The sequence below is a fragment of the Dermacentor albipictus genome, chromosome 3, assembly GCF_038994185.2.
Source record: "Dermacentor albipictus isolate Rhodes 1998 colony chromosome 3, USDA_Dalb.pri_finalv2, whole genome shotgun sequence".
Taxonomy (NCBI): Eukaryota; Metazoa; Arthropoda; class Arachnida; order Ixodida; family Ixodidae; genus Dermacentor; species Dermacentor albipictus.
The window spans coordinates 24,508,071-24,523,157 of record NC_091823.1 but is presented as its reverse complement, the minus strand read 5'-3'; the positions used below and the strand labels follow the sequence as shown (position 1 = coordinate 24,523,157).

Sequence of the window (15,087 nt, the reverse complement as noted above, 5' to 3'; positions counted from 1 at the left end):
TACGCGAAAGGCATTGAAATTAAGTTTAATTAATAAAGGTCAAATTTTCTAAATTATAAGGTGTGCCAATTTTTACTATGGTCAAATGCTTCTCTTTTCCATCTTTCCGCATTTCTTCTTATGTTTCGCTGAACGTTGCCGTTACATTCTGAGTAAAATTGTTGGTATTATTTTTAACGTATATTTTTACAGGTGTTCCTTATCATTTGTGTATGATCTTTTTTTCTTTTCTTTTTTTAATATAGATGTATGTCTACGTGTACAGATTAAATATGTATAGATGTTGGGTAGGTGCAGGTACGTATGTGCACGGATGTGAATATGTATAAATGTTATGTATGTTTTGATGCGAATATGGATGCATGTATAATAGCAATTTATTTTGTACATATGTAACACATTCTATCTGTGAATTTGATGCAACTGGATGTCAAAGAAAGGGGACAGGAACCTCGTCAAGCTGCGGTGGTGCAGCTTTTGTTCCTGCCCTTGCATTTGTTTTGCTGTAGAAAGGAAGGAAAATGCGAAATAAAGTTGAAAGTTGAAAGTTGAAAGAGTGGTTAGCACTAGTCCAAGCAATTAGGTTCGTGTCAGCACAACTAGCGCTCTATGAACAAGCACAAGCGCGCCGATAGTATTAGCAGGCTAGCTCTATAGAATATTTAAAGATACCTCATTATTCACCATTGCATTTGAGAATATTTTGCAAGCGCATTCTAGAATAGGCATGGCAGTGTAAGCTTTCATCACGCCATGTGAGCTTTGGAACTTCAAGCGCGAAAGGCGGGAAGATTACGCGTTTTGCATAGCCTAACTCCATTCTACAACAGAATTAACTGTTTCGCCTCGACAGGAAAACATGAAGCGTCATAACCTTCAATTTCTAATAGATACGATAGCGAAGCGTGCTCTCGCAGTTATTTTGTTTGCTTGTACTTTTCATACCACGTGACATATCTCCAAGTGCTTCTATGGCAAGCGCCGTAAAAAAACCGATGTGTTCAGTTACGTATGCTGAAGCATGTAAAACGTTTAATACATATAGTTTTCCATACCACTGGCGGTTTCCTCGGTTGTTTGTTCTTTCTCGCTTTTTTTCTCAATGCGAATATGATATTAAAATATATATCGGCTTTAAGGTACAAAAACCTCACATTTAGTTATGAGGGACGTCATAAAGGAAAAATAGGTTCTGTAGTTTTACTTCTCAAAGCCATCAACTGACTATGAGGCATGCCATTTTGGAGGACTCTGGGTGAATGTGGACCACCTAGGGTTCGGCATTATTCATTTATATCTGAATACACGATCGCTTTCGCATTCTGTCCCCATCGAAATGCAGCCACTGCAGCGGGGATCGAACCATCGACATTGTTCTCAGCAGAGGAACCTGACAGCCACTCAGTAACAATGGCAGTCCGTCGTGTAAATAAGTGAACAGAACGTGTACTGACACATTTATTCCTTAAGGCTTCACAGAAGTTTCAACTTGTAGCTGTAAACAATGGTAAACATTCCTACATTGTTATCATTTCATTCCATCCTGTCGCTTCACCACCTGCGTGCACCGATACTCATGCATATATAAACCAATTTACACACATTTTAGGAATGCAATTGCAAGCATTTGCGGCAAGCGCCGTAAGAAAAAGTGGGTCGACTGACTATCAGCTGGTGTTTATTTCGTGCAGTTCGAGTCTCAAGATGTGCTCGTCCCCTACCGGCAGCCAACGAAGAGCAGCAGTGAGGGTAAGCATGCTTCTCAGTCTGAGTAGAGCGATAACGGCAGAGAATGAGTGAGTGATGAAACGTCCTACTAAAATCTTAATCAATAAAAGGCATGAAGGAACGAAAAGAAAAATGGAAATATAAATTTACACGTGGCCTCAGAATGCAGGCATTAAACAAATTCATCAGGCTAATTGCTCCTTACACCCTTAAGTAAAATCACGCCTTTTGAGTCGTATCTTGCCACACAGCAATAATCGTCATCTGTCTTGTCCGCATTTTCTTTCTTTAACGCTGCGAGCCCCGTACTTTCAAGTCACAAACGACATGCGCGTTCTAAGCACGACAGAGCGTTCTCGACAGGAAGGTTGCGAGCGCAGCGTATTCAAGAAAGGAAACGCAAGCAAGACAGACGACGATTATGGTTGTATGGCAAGATACGACCCGAACGGTGTACATTTGTTTAAGAATGTATAAAATCAATGAGGCTTGTGTAGATTTGCCAACCCGTCTATACAGAGAAAGAGAGAGAAGGAGAAGGGGGTATACAGGAGTATGAGCTATTTGTAGTGCCTCGATTGTACAAAACTGTCTTCCCTTATGATGAGCGCGATTGCTCTTCGTTTCTGGACATGATTTGTGCTCGTGTACATCGTACTCCGCACAGGACGTACAAAGCACAAACGCAGGTGAGCCATTGTTTGTATCACTTTGGATATTTAGCGTAGCAGGGGGCGACAGAAAATTAGGTGGGCGGATGAGATTAAGAAGTTTGCAGGGACAACTTGGCCACAATTAGCACATGAGCGGGGTAGTTGGAGAAGTATGGGAGGGGCCTTTTCCCTGCAGTGGGCGTAGCCAGGCTGATGATGATGATGGTGATGCTGATGGATAATTAGCCAATTCAAGCCCGATGACTAAGATGTCCACCGGCGCCAAAATTGACCTAGCTCCTTGTACATCGAGTTGCACAGGGTAATAAATCTAGCCACTACAATGCATTCTACCCTATCCGCGTCGCTCCTTGTACACTTGTATTTTGTGCCCGTCACGGAGCTTCAGCATCTCCGCATCTCGACAAGTGCGAAGTGACGAATCCGACTGTCGCCTCCAAACGCTCCAGGCGCAGTTGGTCCCACACACGCTAAGAAAATCGCGACTTGTCACGCAGACCGCGGCTCGTCAGTGGAACGCGAGATGACCAGCACAACGACGAGCGAAGATGACCTGCTGGTCTACCAGTCGTACAACCCGCCAGCCTCGGACAGCGACACGGCGGCGCCGGCGCGATCGGGTCGCCGCCGCCGAGGCAGCGTCGACGGCACGGACCTGTCGAGCCCCGGCGAGACGTGCTACAGCTTCATGCGCCGTGCGCTGCGCAAGCTGTCCTCCAGCAACCACCGGTCCCGGCCGTACTTCTACAGCAGTTGCCGCGGAGGATGGTTCTCGGACAACACCACCACCGCCTCCACAGACAGCAAGGTCACCTCGCCGCAGGTACTCAGCCCGCCTGCATATGTTTTCTTTGCCTCGTGCGCATACAGCGTGGACGCGACGATAGAAGGACGAGAGTCTGCGTTCTCGCCCGTAAGGCTGAACGCTCTGCATACACATGTCAGACTGGTTAGCCTACCCGCACTACATCGCGATGTTTATTTATTTATTTTTTTATTTATTTATTCATTCATTCATTCATTCATTCATTCATTCATTCATTCATTCATTCATTCATTCATTTCATTGTAACTGGTGTGATATACTGTAAGTTAACTACTCTTATTTGTAGATGACTTAGAGAGGCTTGCAAAAGCAAGCCAGTAAATCTAATGAACTAGCCTTACTGTGTGACTCTCCATGAAAAAAAAAGATAAACGAAACATGCCTTCATTTGCTCGACACGCACACGACACTGTTACAACGGAAAAGACAGAAAAGACCAGATATACCACACAAAACAATGCAGCAATGCGATGTGATATGTACACAGCACATATACTGCAAGTCTTTCATTGAATGCTCCTGTATGGTACAAGTTTGCTACCACACGTAAAACAAACCTTATTTTGGAGTATGTGTCAGGCACAACACCAATCATACCTCAAAATTCATCCTTTTCACAAGCGCCAAACAAAGTCATTACGTGTGCGAGTACTGTTATCCCAGGATGTGTTTGTCCGTCGTAAAACGTTACAGTCGCAATATTGTGATTTGACGTGACGTAGGGCACATGCCAATGACTGCAAGTAGTGTCAGGGGGTCGAAATTCACGAACTGCTGATGAATGACCTCTGTGAACACCTGACCTCTAATCTCAACTTTTCTCTTCCCAGGGGGCCGAAAAAGAGCCCCAGCCCGATGCGTGCGCCGCTGCCGAGGCACCTGAGGAAGAGGAGGACGAGGACGACGGACTCATCGAACTGCGTCACCTTGACGCCGAGTTGCCCATCGAGGAGATTTCTGCAGCGCGAAGCAGGCCGCCTTCGGGCCTCGACGGTGCCGCCGAGCGGTTCGTCCGCGGCCACGGGAAGTCTCGCTCGCTAGGCGACGTCCTCAGCATCATTCCCGCCATGCTGCGAGCGCGGCGCAGGAAAGAGGGTTCGCATGAGTTCCAGAAGCGCATATCGACGGCCAGTGACCCGCGCGAGTACCTGAAAAGGATAGTGGAGGAGAAGAACGGCATCGTGCGCTCAAAGTCAACGGCGTCCTGCTGCGCCAGGTTCGAGCATCTACGCGAGGACTACCTGATGCCTACCATGGTGGAGAGCCAGGAGTCACCCGAAGAACCGGAGGCGAGTGAGGGGCGGGACAGTGAGGACAAGTCGAGCAGCCGCGCCGGTGACGAGGACATCAACCCCACTACCAACTTGTCCAGGCAGCTGACCACGACGGACATAGCGAACGGAAACAGTATCCTGAGCGAGGAGCAGCTGTCGTCGATAGTCAAAGAACAGCTCGGATACCTGCAATCGCCACCAAAGGGCTTCAACGGCTGTCGAACAAAGAACTGGTTTAACTCGTTCAATAACAATGCCAACTTGGAAAAGTGCCTGATCAGCGCGACATCGACGACTACTGTGCACGACTACATCTCGACCAAGGTGAGCAGGGCTGGCGCGGCGCAGCTCGCTCGGAAGCGGATGCGCCTCGGTGGTCAGAGGCTACAAGAAAAGTCGCTGCTCAAGAATTTCTACAACCAATGCTCCCTGGGCGAAGCGGAGGAGAAGCGGTCCAGAGTTGGCGAGAAGAAGCAGGACGTTCCCATGTCAACGTACTATTCCATGCCTGATCTCCACACCCTCACAGAAGAATCAACCCAGGTTCCAGAAAGACCCGTCGAGAACTTGAAAGTTCCTCTCGTCAAGACGGAATACCAAGAGCGTTCTAAAGACTCTTTTGATTCTGACATTTTTGTGGAAGACGAAGAAGCATGTCGTGTGCTTCAGAGCAGACGCAGGGTAGTGAAGCGAAGCATGAGCGTCGGTACGAACAATGGAGCTGAGCCGAGAAAACAGTACAGACGGTTCTCGGCCGCTTCGGCATCGGCTTCGATGTGCGCGTCTCCCACAACACCCCGCAGCCGGAACGTGTCAGAAGACTCAGAAGAGTCGATTATCTCTGTGAGGTCACGAAAATGCAGCAGCCTGCAAAGTGACACCAGTGTGGACAGTGAGGAGTCGATCGTTTCTGTGATACAGCGTAGCAGTAGTGAGATCGAAGCTATCATGCAACGGAAGGAACTTCAAAGGGCTACAACAAGCAGCCTCAGAGCATCGCCACTCAGCATTACGCTGGGAGCACAAGAAGCGTCGTCGCCCGAGTTTTCGCCGACGTTTAAATCAGCGCCCAAGAACTCGCCTCCTCTCTTGGGCGCGTTTCCGCGACAGTATCTCGAGAAATTCTCCGATTGCGAAGCCGTGGTGATTCGTGACGTAATAGGGGCCATTGTATCGTTCGCCCAGTGCACAGATACCATATACGTGGAGCAGTGGGAAAACCTGGCGGACTCGCCCCAGCAGCCGGAAGATGCGGAGTCGATCGGAGAAATCGGGGATAACGACAGCGAGTCAGGAGACACGGAATCTTACATGTCCAATCCCGACTGCACAGCTGCTGGTGGTGACGCCAGTTGCTGTGAGGACGATATTCCGCAAATTGAGTTCGACGTGGCAGATCTGGACGATCCGTACTGCACGGCGCCCGACACGGTGCACGAGGATGACAGTCTCGCCACAAGCAGCGAATCGCAGCAGACTCAGACGTTCTTCACTTGTCCCAGCACCGATGATCCCAGCTCGCCCAGGTTTCCGGAAAGTACGACATCCAGCTCCGAAGGCACCTTGGAACCCGAGACCGAAATTCCATCTTCAGAGAACGAACTCGAAACACTTAACGTTCGTCCAGAATATAGCTCAACGAGCCCACTATCGCCAGAGTTTTGGATCGAGAAGACAGACGGTGCATCGCCTACATTGTCTAACGTTAGTACAATCGACGAAAAACCGGACACAAATGAAGACTTGACCAAGTCGATGTTCAATACTGACAGCGGTGCTGGCCTTATCTCGTTTGTATTCCCAGCAGATGACATCATGCCGGAAAGTACAGACTTCCCTGGCGATTTCGTGTACAAAAAGGGCACAGAGGTACAAACTGAAGAGAAGGACGTTGACTGCAGTGAGACACCCATAAAGCTTACAGTTATCAAAAGAACGTCGCCATTCGCGCAAAGCAGTTGTGGGGGCATGCAACAGTCGAAGCCTGGCGAAAAATACTGGGAGCACTTGCTGCCGACTGTGCTTTCGATGGATGCAGATGATACTCCGGTAATTCTTAATGTCGAAACATCAATAAATCAGCAGTGTGGAACACCTGATGTGAGTCTGGATAACACTATTAATGCAAGCGTATCGTTACGCAAGCCGACAACAACCGAGGACAGCTCGCCAGACGACTCTTTAGAAAGTATAGAGGAATGCAGTGAAGAAGAACCGCATGATGAACACGAGAAGGCCGATGTGCCCGGTGAAGAGCAAAATTCCCCGATAGATACGGAACCGCAGCTCGCAAAACCGGATCAACAGCATGAGTACGAGAATCAAACTGAAAGCACTTCTTTTGAAGAAGGAAATGACAATGAAAGCGCGGCTGCTTCAGCGGTGAACGATGCACCACAGGTCACTGCAGAAGACGACGTGGAAGACGAACGTCCAGCATTCAACTTTGTCGTCGAAGACTACAGCGAGGAGAGTGATTCCTGCAACGAGCCGGCAGTCGAAGAAAGCGCGGCGCCGACGTACGACTCACTGACAGTTGAAAGGTTAGTGAACAGTACCTCTAACGGCTCCAGTTCAACCGCTAGCTTCCAAACCGTGCTGCAGTGTCCAAGTCCCACGACCGCCACAGCTGATGACGACGATGACGCTGAAAAAGAAGCCGTCGTTGAAATAGAGGCTCCAGTGGATGCCGGTGGCAACGGGAGAGAAAACGAGACGTCAGCGGAGGCAAAGGGAAGCCTCGACAGGAAGGAGTCCGCTTCGCTATCGTCATCTCAAGAGTCCCTGCAGGACACCGACGGTGGTGGAAGTTCACTGATGCTCCACAGGTACTATCACGTGTTTCGTGAGGGGGAACTGGACAGCTTGATCGACAAGTACGTCGATAACCTTCATATAATCTCTTCGTACTATGATCGAGCAAGCTGGTGTGTGATCGCTGAAAAAGTGCAGGTGTGGACAATATAGAACGCATGCGCGTGATCGTACTGCAGTGCATTGTCGATCTACGGGGACGTCCAGAAGACGTGGTGTGTTTGGAGGACATTGTTGTTTATAACATCGGAGACGATAGTTGCCTGTACTTCGATTACACACGTTGATTGAACTGATCTCTAAGCCTGAAAGCTAAAATTACTAAGGTTGGGCGTAGGTTTGGAGAAGCCTAAAGAGTTGTCACCATGCGAGGTACAGCCGTACACACACTTAAAAAAATACAAGTACTTGTACATTTGAAGCAGCCTTATGCAGCAGCCAACGAAAAATGCAATCGATTGCGAATTGTGAAAGTTGTATAGCCTCAGTAATAGTCATATTGTGAGCAAATAAGAGAGCATTAACCACCACCGCCTGCATATATCATACTAAAGCGATCTATAGGTAGCTAGCCTTAAGCTTGAGTCTTAATAAGCTTCATTTGAGCGAGGCCATACATAGTTACAGTAAAAGACAAGATGATGAAGCTCCCGAGCACACGGGTTAGGATAATGAAAGTTGTAGTGAGAACAGACATCGATGGTTTTAGAGCAAAGCTGCTGTTGAGAGTATATGCGGGAGAGAGCGTCTGCTCCACAAAACGTCCGTTTTAACGTCCGCTCCAAATGACGGCAAAATGTTCTTGAAATAACTTTAAGAGCTAGCACGATTAAATTTGAGCAGCATGTATGTTGGACGTGTTAAGGTATACGTGCGCGGAAAGTTACAACTGAGTGAGGTCATTAGGCGAGTTTTGGGAAATTACTTGTCGCTCATTGCCTCATTTTCCTAACTTTGTTGATCATATCAAGAATAAACTTGGTTGGAATCGTATAAATCATGGGAGGAACGTGCTGGAGAAATATTAAAGTTTTGGGTTTAAGACTGTCGTAGGACATTTCCAGTATACCGCCGGTGTCTAATTAAAATGCTCCTTTGAGCAGTGGATTACATTTCGAAATGCTGTAAACAATTGGCTCACCATTTCCGCTTTACGCCTTGCACACATGTAAGGAAGGTACCTTACGCTTGACTTCAACCGCTTTAAGTATTCTTCAAGGCTCATAAGTGTTAAAATGGTCAAATGTAAGCGATTGAGCGTACAAAGCCGCTGGCGCAAACAGCTGTGCGCCATGCGGAGGGGGTGAAAAAAGTACACGAGGACTACAAAAATACTCCACTGAAACGAGAAACGCCTTTTGCCGTGAAAACAGCCCTGTGGTTCCTTCGTATCAACTCTGCTTCTCTGGAATTTCAGGTGACAATCTGCAAGGTTACACGAAGTCTGCCGGCTTTTATGTAGTACATGGGAGCTTAAAGATCAACAACAACCACGACGACAACAACAAATACTAAAGTAAACAATGACTAAGACGGAACAACAAAACAAATCAAGAAATAGAGTTTAGGCTTTATTATTGTCCGTTCCTAATGCAGGTGTCGAACTCTTTGCTGTTGTTTCTTGTCGATCACTCTTTTATATTCCGTATTTTCCCTTCCAATTCTTTGCTGTTATTGTTTCGTTATTATTATTGTTCGTCGAGGACAGTCCTTGTCAACGTTCTGGAACGTTGGGCATAATCAACTAACTTGACGTTCATTGATTACGTCGGTGTGTCTCTTTTCCTATTCCCAGAGTGACCCAGATATCGTGTGCAGCGCGCCGAGAAGATTCGAAGCGGGGAATTCTGATGAAGGGGCTGAAGGCAACAAGCTTCCGGTAACTCCATTTAATGCAAAGGGACAGATAATGTAGTTTAAAAAGAAAAGACATGCTACGGCATACAAGCATGTAATGCAATTTGGATGGACAAACATCTATAAACAACGCCAAAACAAACGCGATTAAAACTCTCTTGTACTTTGGTCGCCAGAACAGCGTCGACCAAAAAAAGCGTTTTTTCGAGGCAATAAATGCTTGAATTTTAAGTTAAAACCTGTCCATTTTTAATTTGATGTTCCAAACGGTATAGTCCAGAGGAATGAGGCATAGATGGTCATTGCTTTCAATTTGTGGTGTAGCAGCCTTTGTTGTGCACAAAACGGACAAACGTGCGACGCATAGGAAGTCGATGGGAGTCCAAAGCTTGCCTTGAATTTGTCTGCAAATGCTGGAGCGTTCAGAAGTTGAACGTATGTATTAAGAGAACAGCACAGTGGTTGTGGAACTTTCACCAGGCGGCCTCTAAATCAGTGCCGAATGCCCAACTTTGTGTACTGCTATTGACAGGCCGGCTCCTCAATAGTATTGGGAGCTATATAGGCAGCTATTTAATTGGCTGACGCGACCTTTGTATTCCACAAAGGCATCTCAAGGTAACTTCTTTTTTTAGAGATGTCACCAGAAAAAGCAAGCTCCGAATTCATTACAAGCCAGAAAGCGCTTGAAGCGCTTTGGTGCTGAGTGTGTGCACGACTGTACATGTGCCTCTAGCTTCTGTTGTCCGGAATCTGGGTGTGATTTACTATACGGGTGTCTTATAAGGCGCCTTAGGTGCTTCAGTTTCTTGAAAACAAGAATTCAGACAGAGTTAGCACTGTTGACTACGGCCCACCAATCTATTATATTACTCAAAGCATGCCTTTAAGATCAACGTACGCAGTGATCAACTTCTTTCGTAGCCTATTTCAAGTGAGCTATAGCAAGAAGTTTAATCCTGTACATATACCATAGCTGGAGAGCAGAAATTACTCCTCGTGTATATTTATCACAATATATTTCATATGTCATATTCCGTGTTTTAGATGCATAACGTGGCGCTTGCCACGCAGAAACGTCATAATCATCAAGAAAAAGTCATTGGAATTGATCTTACCCCGATCTGTATCTGGCTACAAACCATTTTTCGCACCAATGAGATACTTAGTTGGCTGTTTCGCAACGCCAAATTTCTCCGTTTCTTCTTGTATTAGTTGCGTTAGGGCATAGAAAGTGATTTGACACGTTATTATTACTCGATTATCCGCCTCAGTGACTACAACGACTTTTTTATGCTTACATTATGATGTCACTAAACCTTGTAAATAGGATGTAAATAAACACCTTGTTCATTCAGACTTCACAGAGCGGCGTGGGTGTGTCTGCATCTCCTGTAATGGTGAACACAACCTTTTCATTTTCATTTTTCAGGTGTAAATCCAATCACGCTCTACAGTGCAAATCCGGTGCGAAAGAATCCTCACGAACAGTGCGTTGCAAAAGCACCATAAAACACCGTTATCGGGCCACCGGTATCCATTTCTCTTACATACGTTACAGATTTTGTGAATCGAGGCACATAGCACGACATACCTAACGCGACATACAAGGGTGCGGCAAAATTTCTGGCTGCCTTAAAAGCTTTAACAGGCCCTACACAGTTGGGGAAGAGCCTGTAATGGCATCGCACAGGCGCCACTGTGCTACCCATAAAGAGCGGCGCCAGTGAATTACATCCCTTTCAGATTGTGGGCACTAATATTAGCTAGAATTTTTTAATAGCCATCGAAGATTTAAGGCAAAAGAGAGGCGTTGCAAATGAAATGATAATTTTTGTTTGCGCGCTGCGATCCTACAAAAATGTGAAGAATAATTCTACCAAGAACATGACTAATAGTAAAGCATCTACTTTGCAGATACGTCCGTCACGAAGACATACATACATACATACATACATACATACATACATACATACATACATACATACATACATACATACATACATACATACATACATACATACATACATACATACATACATACATGCATACATACATACATACATACATACATACATACATACATACATACATACATACATACATACATACATACATACATACATACATACATACATACATACATACATACATACATACATACATACATACATACATACATACATACATACATAATGCTACGTCTCAACGTGGCAAAAGGCGTCAATTAGACGCTTGCCACGAGGCAACCCCACCCATTTATCAGCGCCTATGTAGGAATCAACGCAGCGTTGACGCTGACTGTCGACGGGTCAATAAAATATCCCTCGAACTGAACTGAACCTCGTCAAGCTGCTCAAGCTTTTAGTCCCGTAATCCTCCTATCCAAAGGAAATAAAATTGATTGATTGATTGATTGATTGATTGATTGATTGATTGATTGATTGATTGATTGATTGATTGATTGATTGATTGATTGATTGATTGATTGATTGATTGATTGATTGATTGAAAAGGGCTAGCCTCGAATGCTACCGTGGGAACAGCTTCGACCTCGGATTCCCAAGTTGCCTAATATGTTGGGCTGCTGAGCACGAGGTCGCGGGATCGAATCCCGGCCATGGCGGCCGCATTTCGATGGGGGCGAAATGCGAAAACACCCGTGTGCTTAGATTTAGGTGCACGTTAAAGAACCCCAGGTGGTCAAAATTTCCGGAGTCCTCCACTACGGCGTGCCTCATAATCAGAAAGTGGTTTTGGCACGTAAAACCCCAAATATTATTATTATTATTAAGTTGCCTAATATGCGGAGGCGAAAGTACAACATCGGAGGCGTAGTTCGGTGGAATGGTGCGACATCATGGACGGGATATCGGGACCGATTCGACGATTGTGAATGGCCGCGACACAGTCATCAGATTCCATAGTCGAGTCACCTAGGGAAGACGACGCTATTAAAACCGGAGACCTTTGGTGCAGTGAAGTGGTGCTGACGTGTTCTTATGTGAATTCAGTCGTTTAATATGCCCCTACATGGGGAGTGGGCTTCCGTATGTGCAGCCAGCTTAAATAATGTAAATAAGCCCTTTTTCCTTCATTCATACTACCGGACGTACTCGTCGATGGGCTTGGCTTGGATTCCTTGCCCAAACGCCACCTCGAGCCGCAGCAATACATACGGAACATTACGGCGACGCCGATGGCGAAAATTCGCCTGGAGTGCCCCTATAATTGCCATCGCGATAAAAAAGACTTGTGCTTGAAACGAACTCTCTTTCACTTCCTCCCACCTCGTTTTTTATTACATATAGATTTGCATACCATACAATGACTATAACAGCCCGTTTTACCCACAGAAGCCACTTCTATAAGTGGCGGCGACTATATGTACTGTGAAACCATATAAGCGGAACGCGTCACATTTTAAGAGGTATACAGCCAGAAGGAAATGCATTTATTTTTAGTTTTCAGCATAGGGTCTATGTTTCTTCCCTGAATATGCCGCGTGGCTTTAAATTTTGCGACATTTTCCAATCGCGCTCTTTTGCGCGCACCCAAAGATTGGTGCGCGAGAGCTTTAATCCCACTATACTCGATGTTGAAACACAAACGCACACGCAACTAGACTCCAAAAAAGACATCGAATGGAAAATGGGGCGAAGGAGGGGGTTGGGGGTGCTATTTGGACGGATAAAACAATGGATAAAAACACGGTCCATACCTAATCAATTGCTCCACGAATGCCCACGGAGCGCCGCTAGTATATATCATTTCTTGTCTGCACCCACAACCTCCTTAAATAGAGGGGCTCGTGCCCGCGCCTCTCCGACAACGGCTCCCTCAAACCAGTGGCTTCGCATCCATGAAAAGGTATGGAAAAAAAAAATGACCGCCTGTCAGCGCGCTTCGCTGCAAATGACATCTAAGCAGGTAAGCGCCATGGTACTATGTCTGTACACGGCAATTACTTCATTAATTGGCTGCCTCATAGCAATGCCATGGTAGTGTTGATTTGGTTACGTACTACATTCGCCGACCCCGTATGGTGAATTTGTATCGCGTAATGTCTATGTCGCATGGCGAGTTTTTTTAGGTAACTGTTGTAAAGTTCCACACTCTTTCCACACGTTTTTTATTCGACGGACATGTCGACAAAAATACAACATTCTCGACTAGGCAGACCCATAGCGTCTTTAGTCGTCTGCTGTGCACCGCTACTGATCATAGCATTCAAGGTGACTAATTAAGGTGCGTTGTACTTTTTCTGCTGGAGAACTAGAATGCCGCGCATTAACTGCATGCTCCACATATTTTCTGCCCGCCTCTTCTCCTGGTCGGCAAAACGCGCGGACAGCAAGCCAAGAAAGAAGCTAACGAAATTCATTTTGTTGTAATTATTTATCACACAGTCTTAGCTGAGCGTTCACTCATATTTCAGGCGCTGCAGAGAACTGCGTTGATGAAGAATTTTTTGTTATTATTATTAGTGCGTTTCCCAGAGGCACCAACGACATGAAAGCTCGGCAAAAGAAGGCTTTGTGTGCACGCTTGCTAGCATTCTTGTAGAGCTATAGCTGCATGCAAATGGTTGGTGGTGCACTGGTGTGAGCGGAGAGTATTGGGAGCGAGCTCCACCACTGGAAAAGCTGGCGCCGCCATCGGCGTGACGTGGTATGAGGGATCACGTGATCACAGCGGCCGCGTCGTCTGCCACGGAAGCGCAAAAGGGAACTGAATGCGAAAGTTTAAGGTCCCACCTGCGGCTGCGGTTCTGATTAAGTGGCGAAGTTTTTCTCGGCTTGGGTATCTGCTTGACAGCATTTGAGAGCCCTATAACAGGTAGTCACTGCTTTTGAAGGCGTGTACCACGCCGTTTTCGATGCACATGGCAAGCTGCAACTTTTCTTTTTCTTTTAATCCAGTGCCATAACCTAGTTCACTATGTTTATGCAGGACAGCGATGGTCACCGCAAACCAATTGAGGCACATCATATAACATTAGGTTGAGTGCAGACATGGAGTGAACATTGAACTAAATATTCTAATGGCGAATCAGTTCTGCCGAAACCCGCAAAGTGGAGGAAGGTTCGATAATGAAAGGAAAATTGTCATCCATCCTATTATAGCTCGAATTCGCTATAAAGGAACCGTATGGCAGGAAACTCATAAGAATTTCTCGGAAAAAAAAATTTCGCAGTTCAAACAAACTTCGTCCTTGTCCGAGGATCAAAACCAGGAGTAACAGCTTTACGGAGCGGTCGCTGTTTACCCTCAATGTGAACTAACGGGGAGGGTAGCAAATCGTAGAGCGAAGGCAAATTAGTGGACAACTCCAAGCACAGGGACAGTGAGTATACGGTAAACTCACATAGCGGCAGAGTATATTCGCCCCGACTACGAATTCCTCGGCTAAAACGCCACGATCGCTACGCTCATAGCTTTGAGTAAAAAAAAAATATGTATAGTGTAAAAAAAACAAAAAAAACTGTGTATTGTTTTCTATTTTCTAGTCTTTATTCTTTCGCAACGCATGCCAACTGCCCTCCCCCCTCCTCTTTATACCAGCTTGAGCGCAATATACGCTTCCTAACTTTTACACAAGCATCCTAGATATAACTGCTATTAGATTTAAAAGCGGCCACGTCATTGTCGTGTGCTTGCTTAAAGAAAGAAAAAGTCGCCACATGCCTGTAGATAATGTACTCCGCAAGCACATTCAATCTCGCGTGTCGTTCTGAGCGACCCGTACGGCTATATCGTTGATATATCTGAAGCACAGAATCACAGGATGCGGCACAGAAACAGTTCATAGAAGCACGTAGGAAAATAACAGCATTTTACTGACGTTTCGGCCGGTGTCCGGGCGTCATCAGGAGTCATTTTTTATGTGCTTCTATTCCTTGAAACACACACA

General features: G+C 46.0%; 1 protein-coding gene across 1 annotated transcript in view; it reads left to right on the top strand.

Annotated features, from left to right (window-relative positions):
• fid (fire dancer) overlaps positions 1-10,537 on the top strand; it is a 51,654-nt gene extending 41,117 nt beyond the window's left edge. Inside the window, exons 3-5 of the mRNA XM_065434312.2 lie at positions 1,692-1,749; positions 2,900-3,225; positions 4,059-10,537. Coding sequence (XP_065290384.1) covers positions 1,692-1,749; positions 2,900-3,225; positions 4,059-7,469 — 3,795 coding nt within the window. The 3' untranslated portion in view covers positions 7,470-10,537. The remainder of the gene's footprint in view (positions 1-1,691; positions 1,750-2,899; positions 3,226-4,058) is intronic.
• The last annotated feature ends 4,550 nt before the right edge of the window (positions 10,538-15,087 follow it).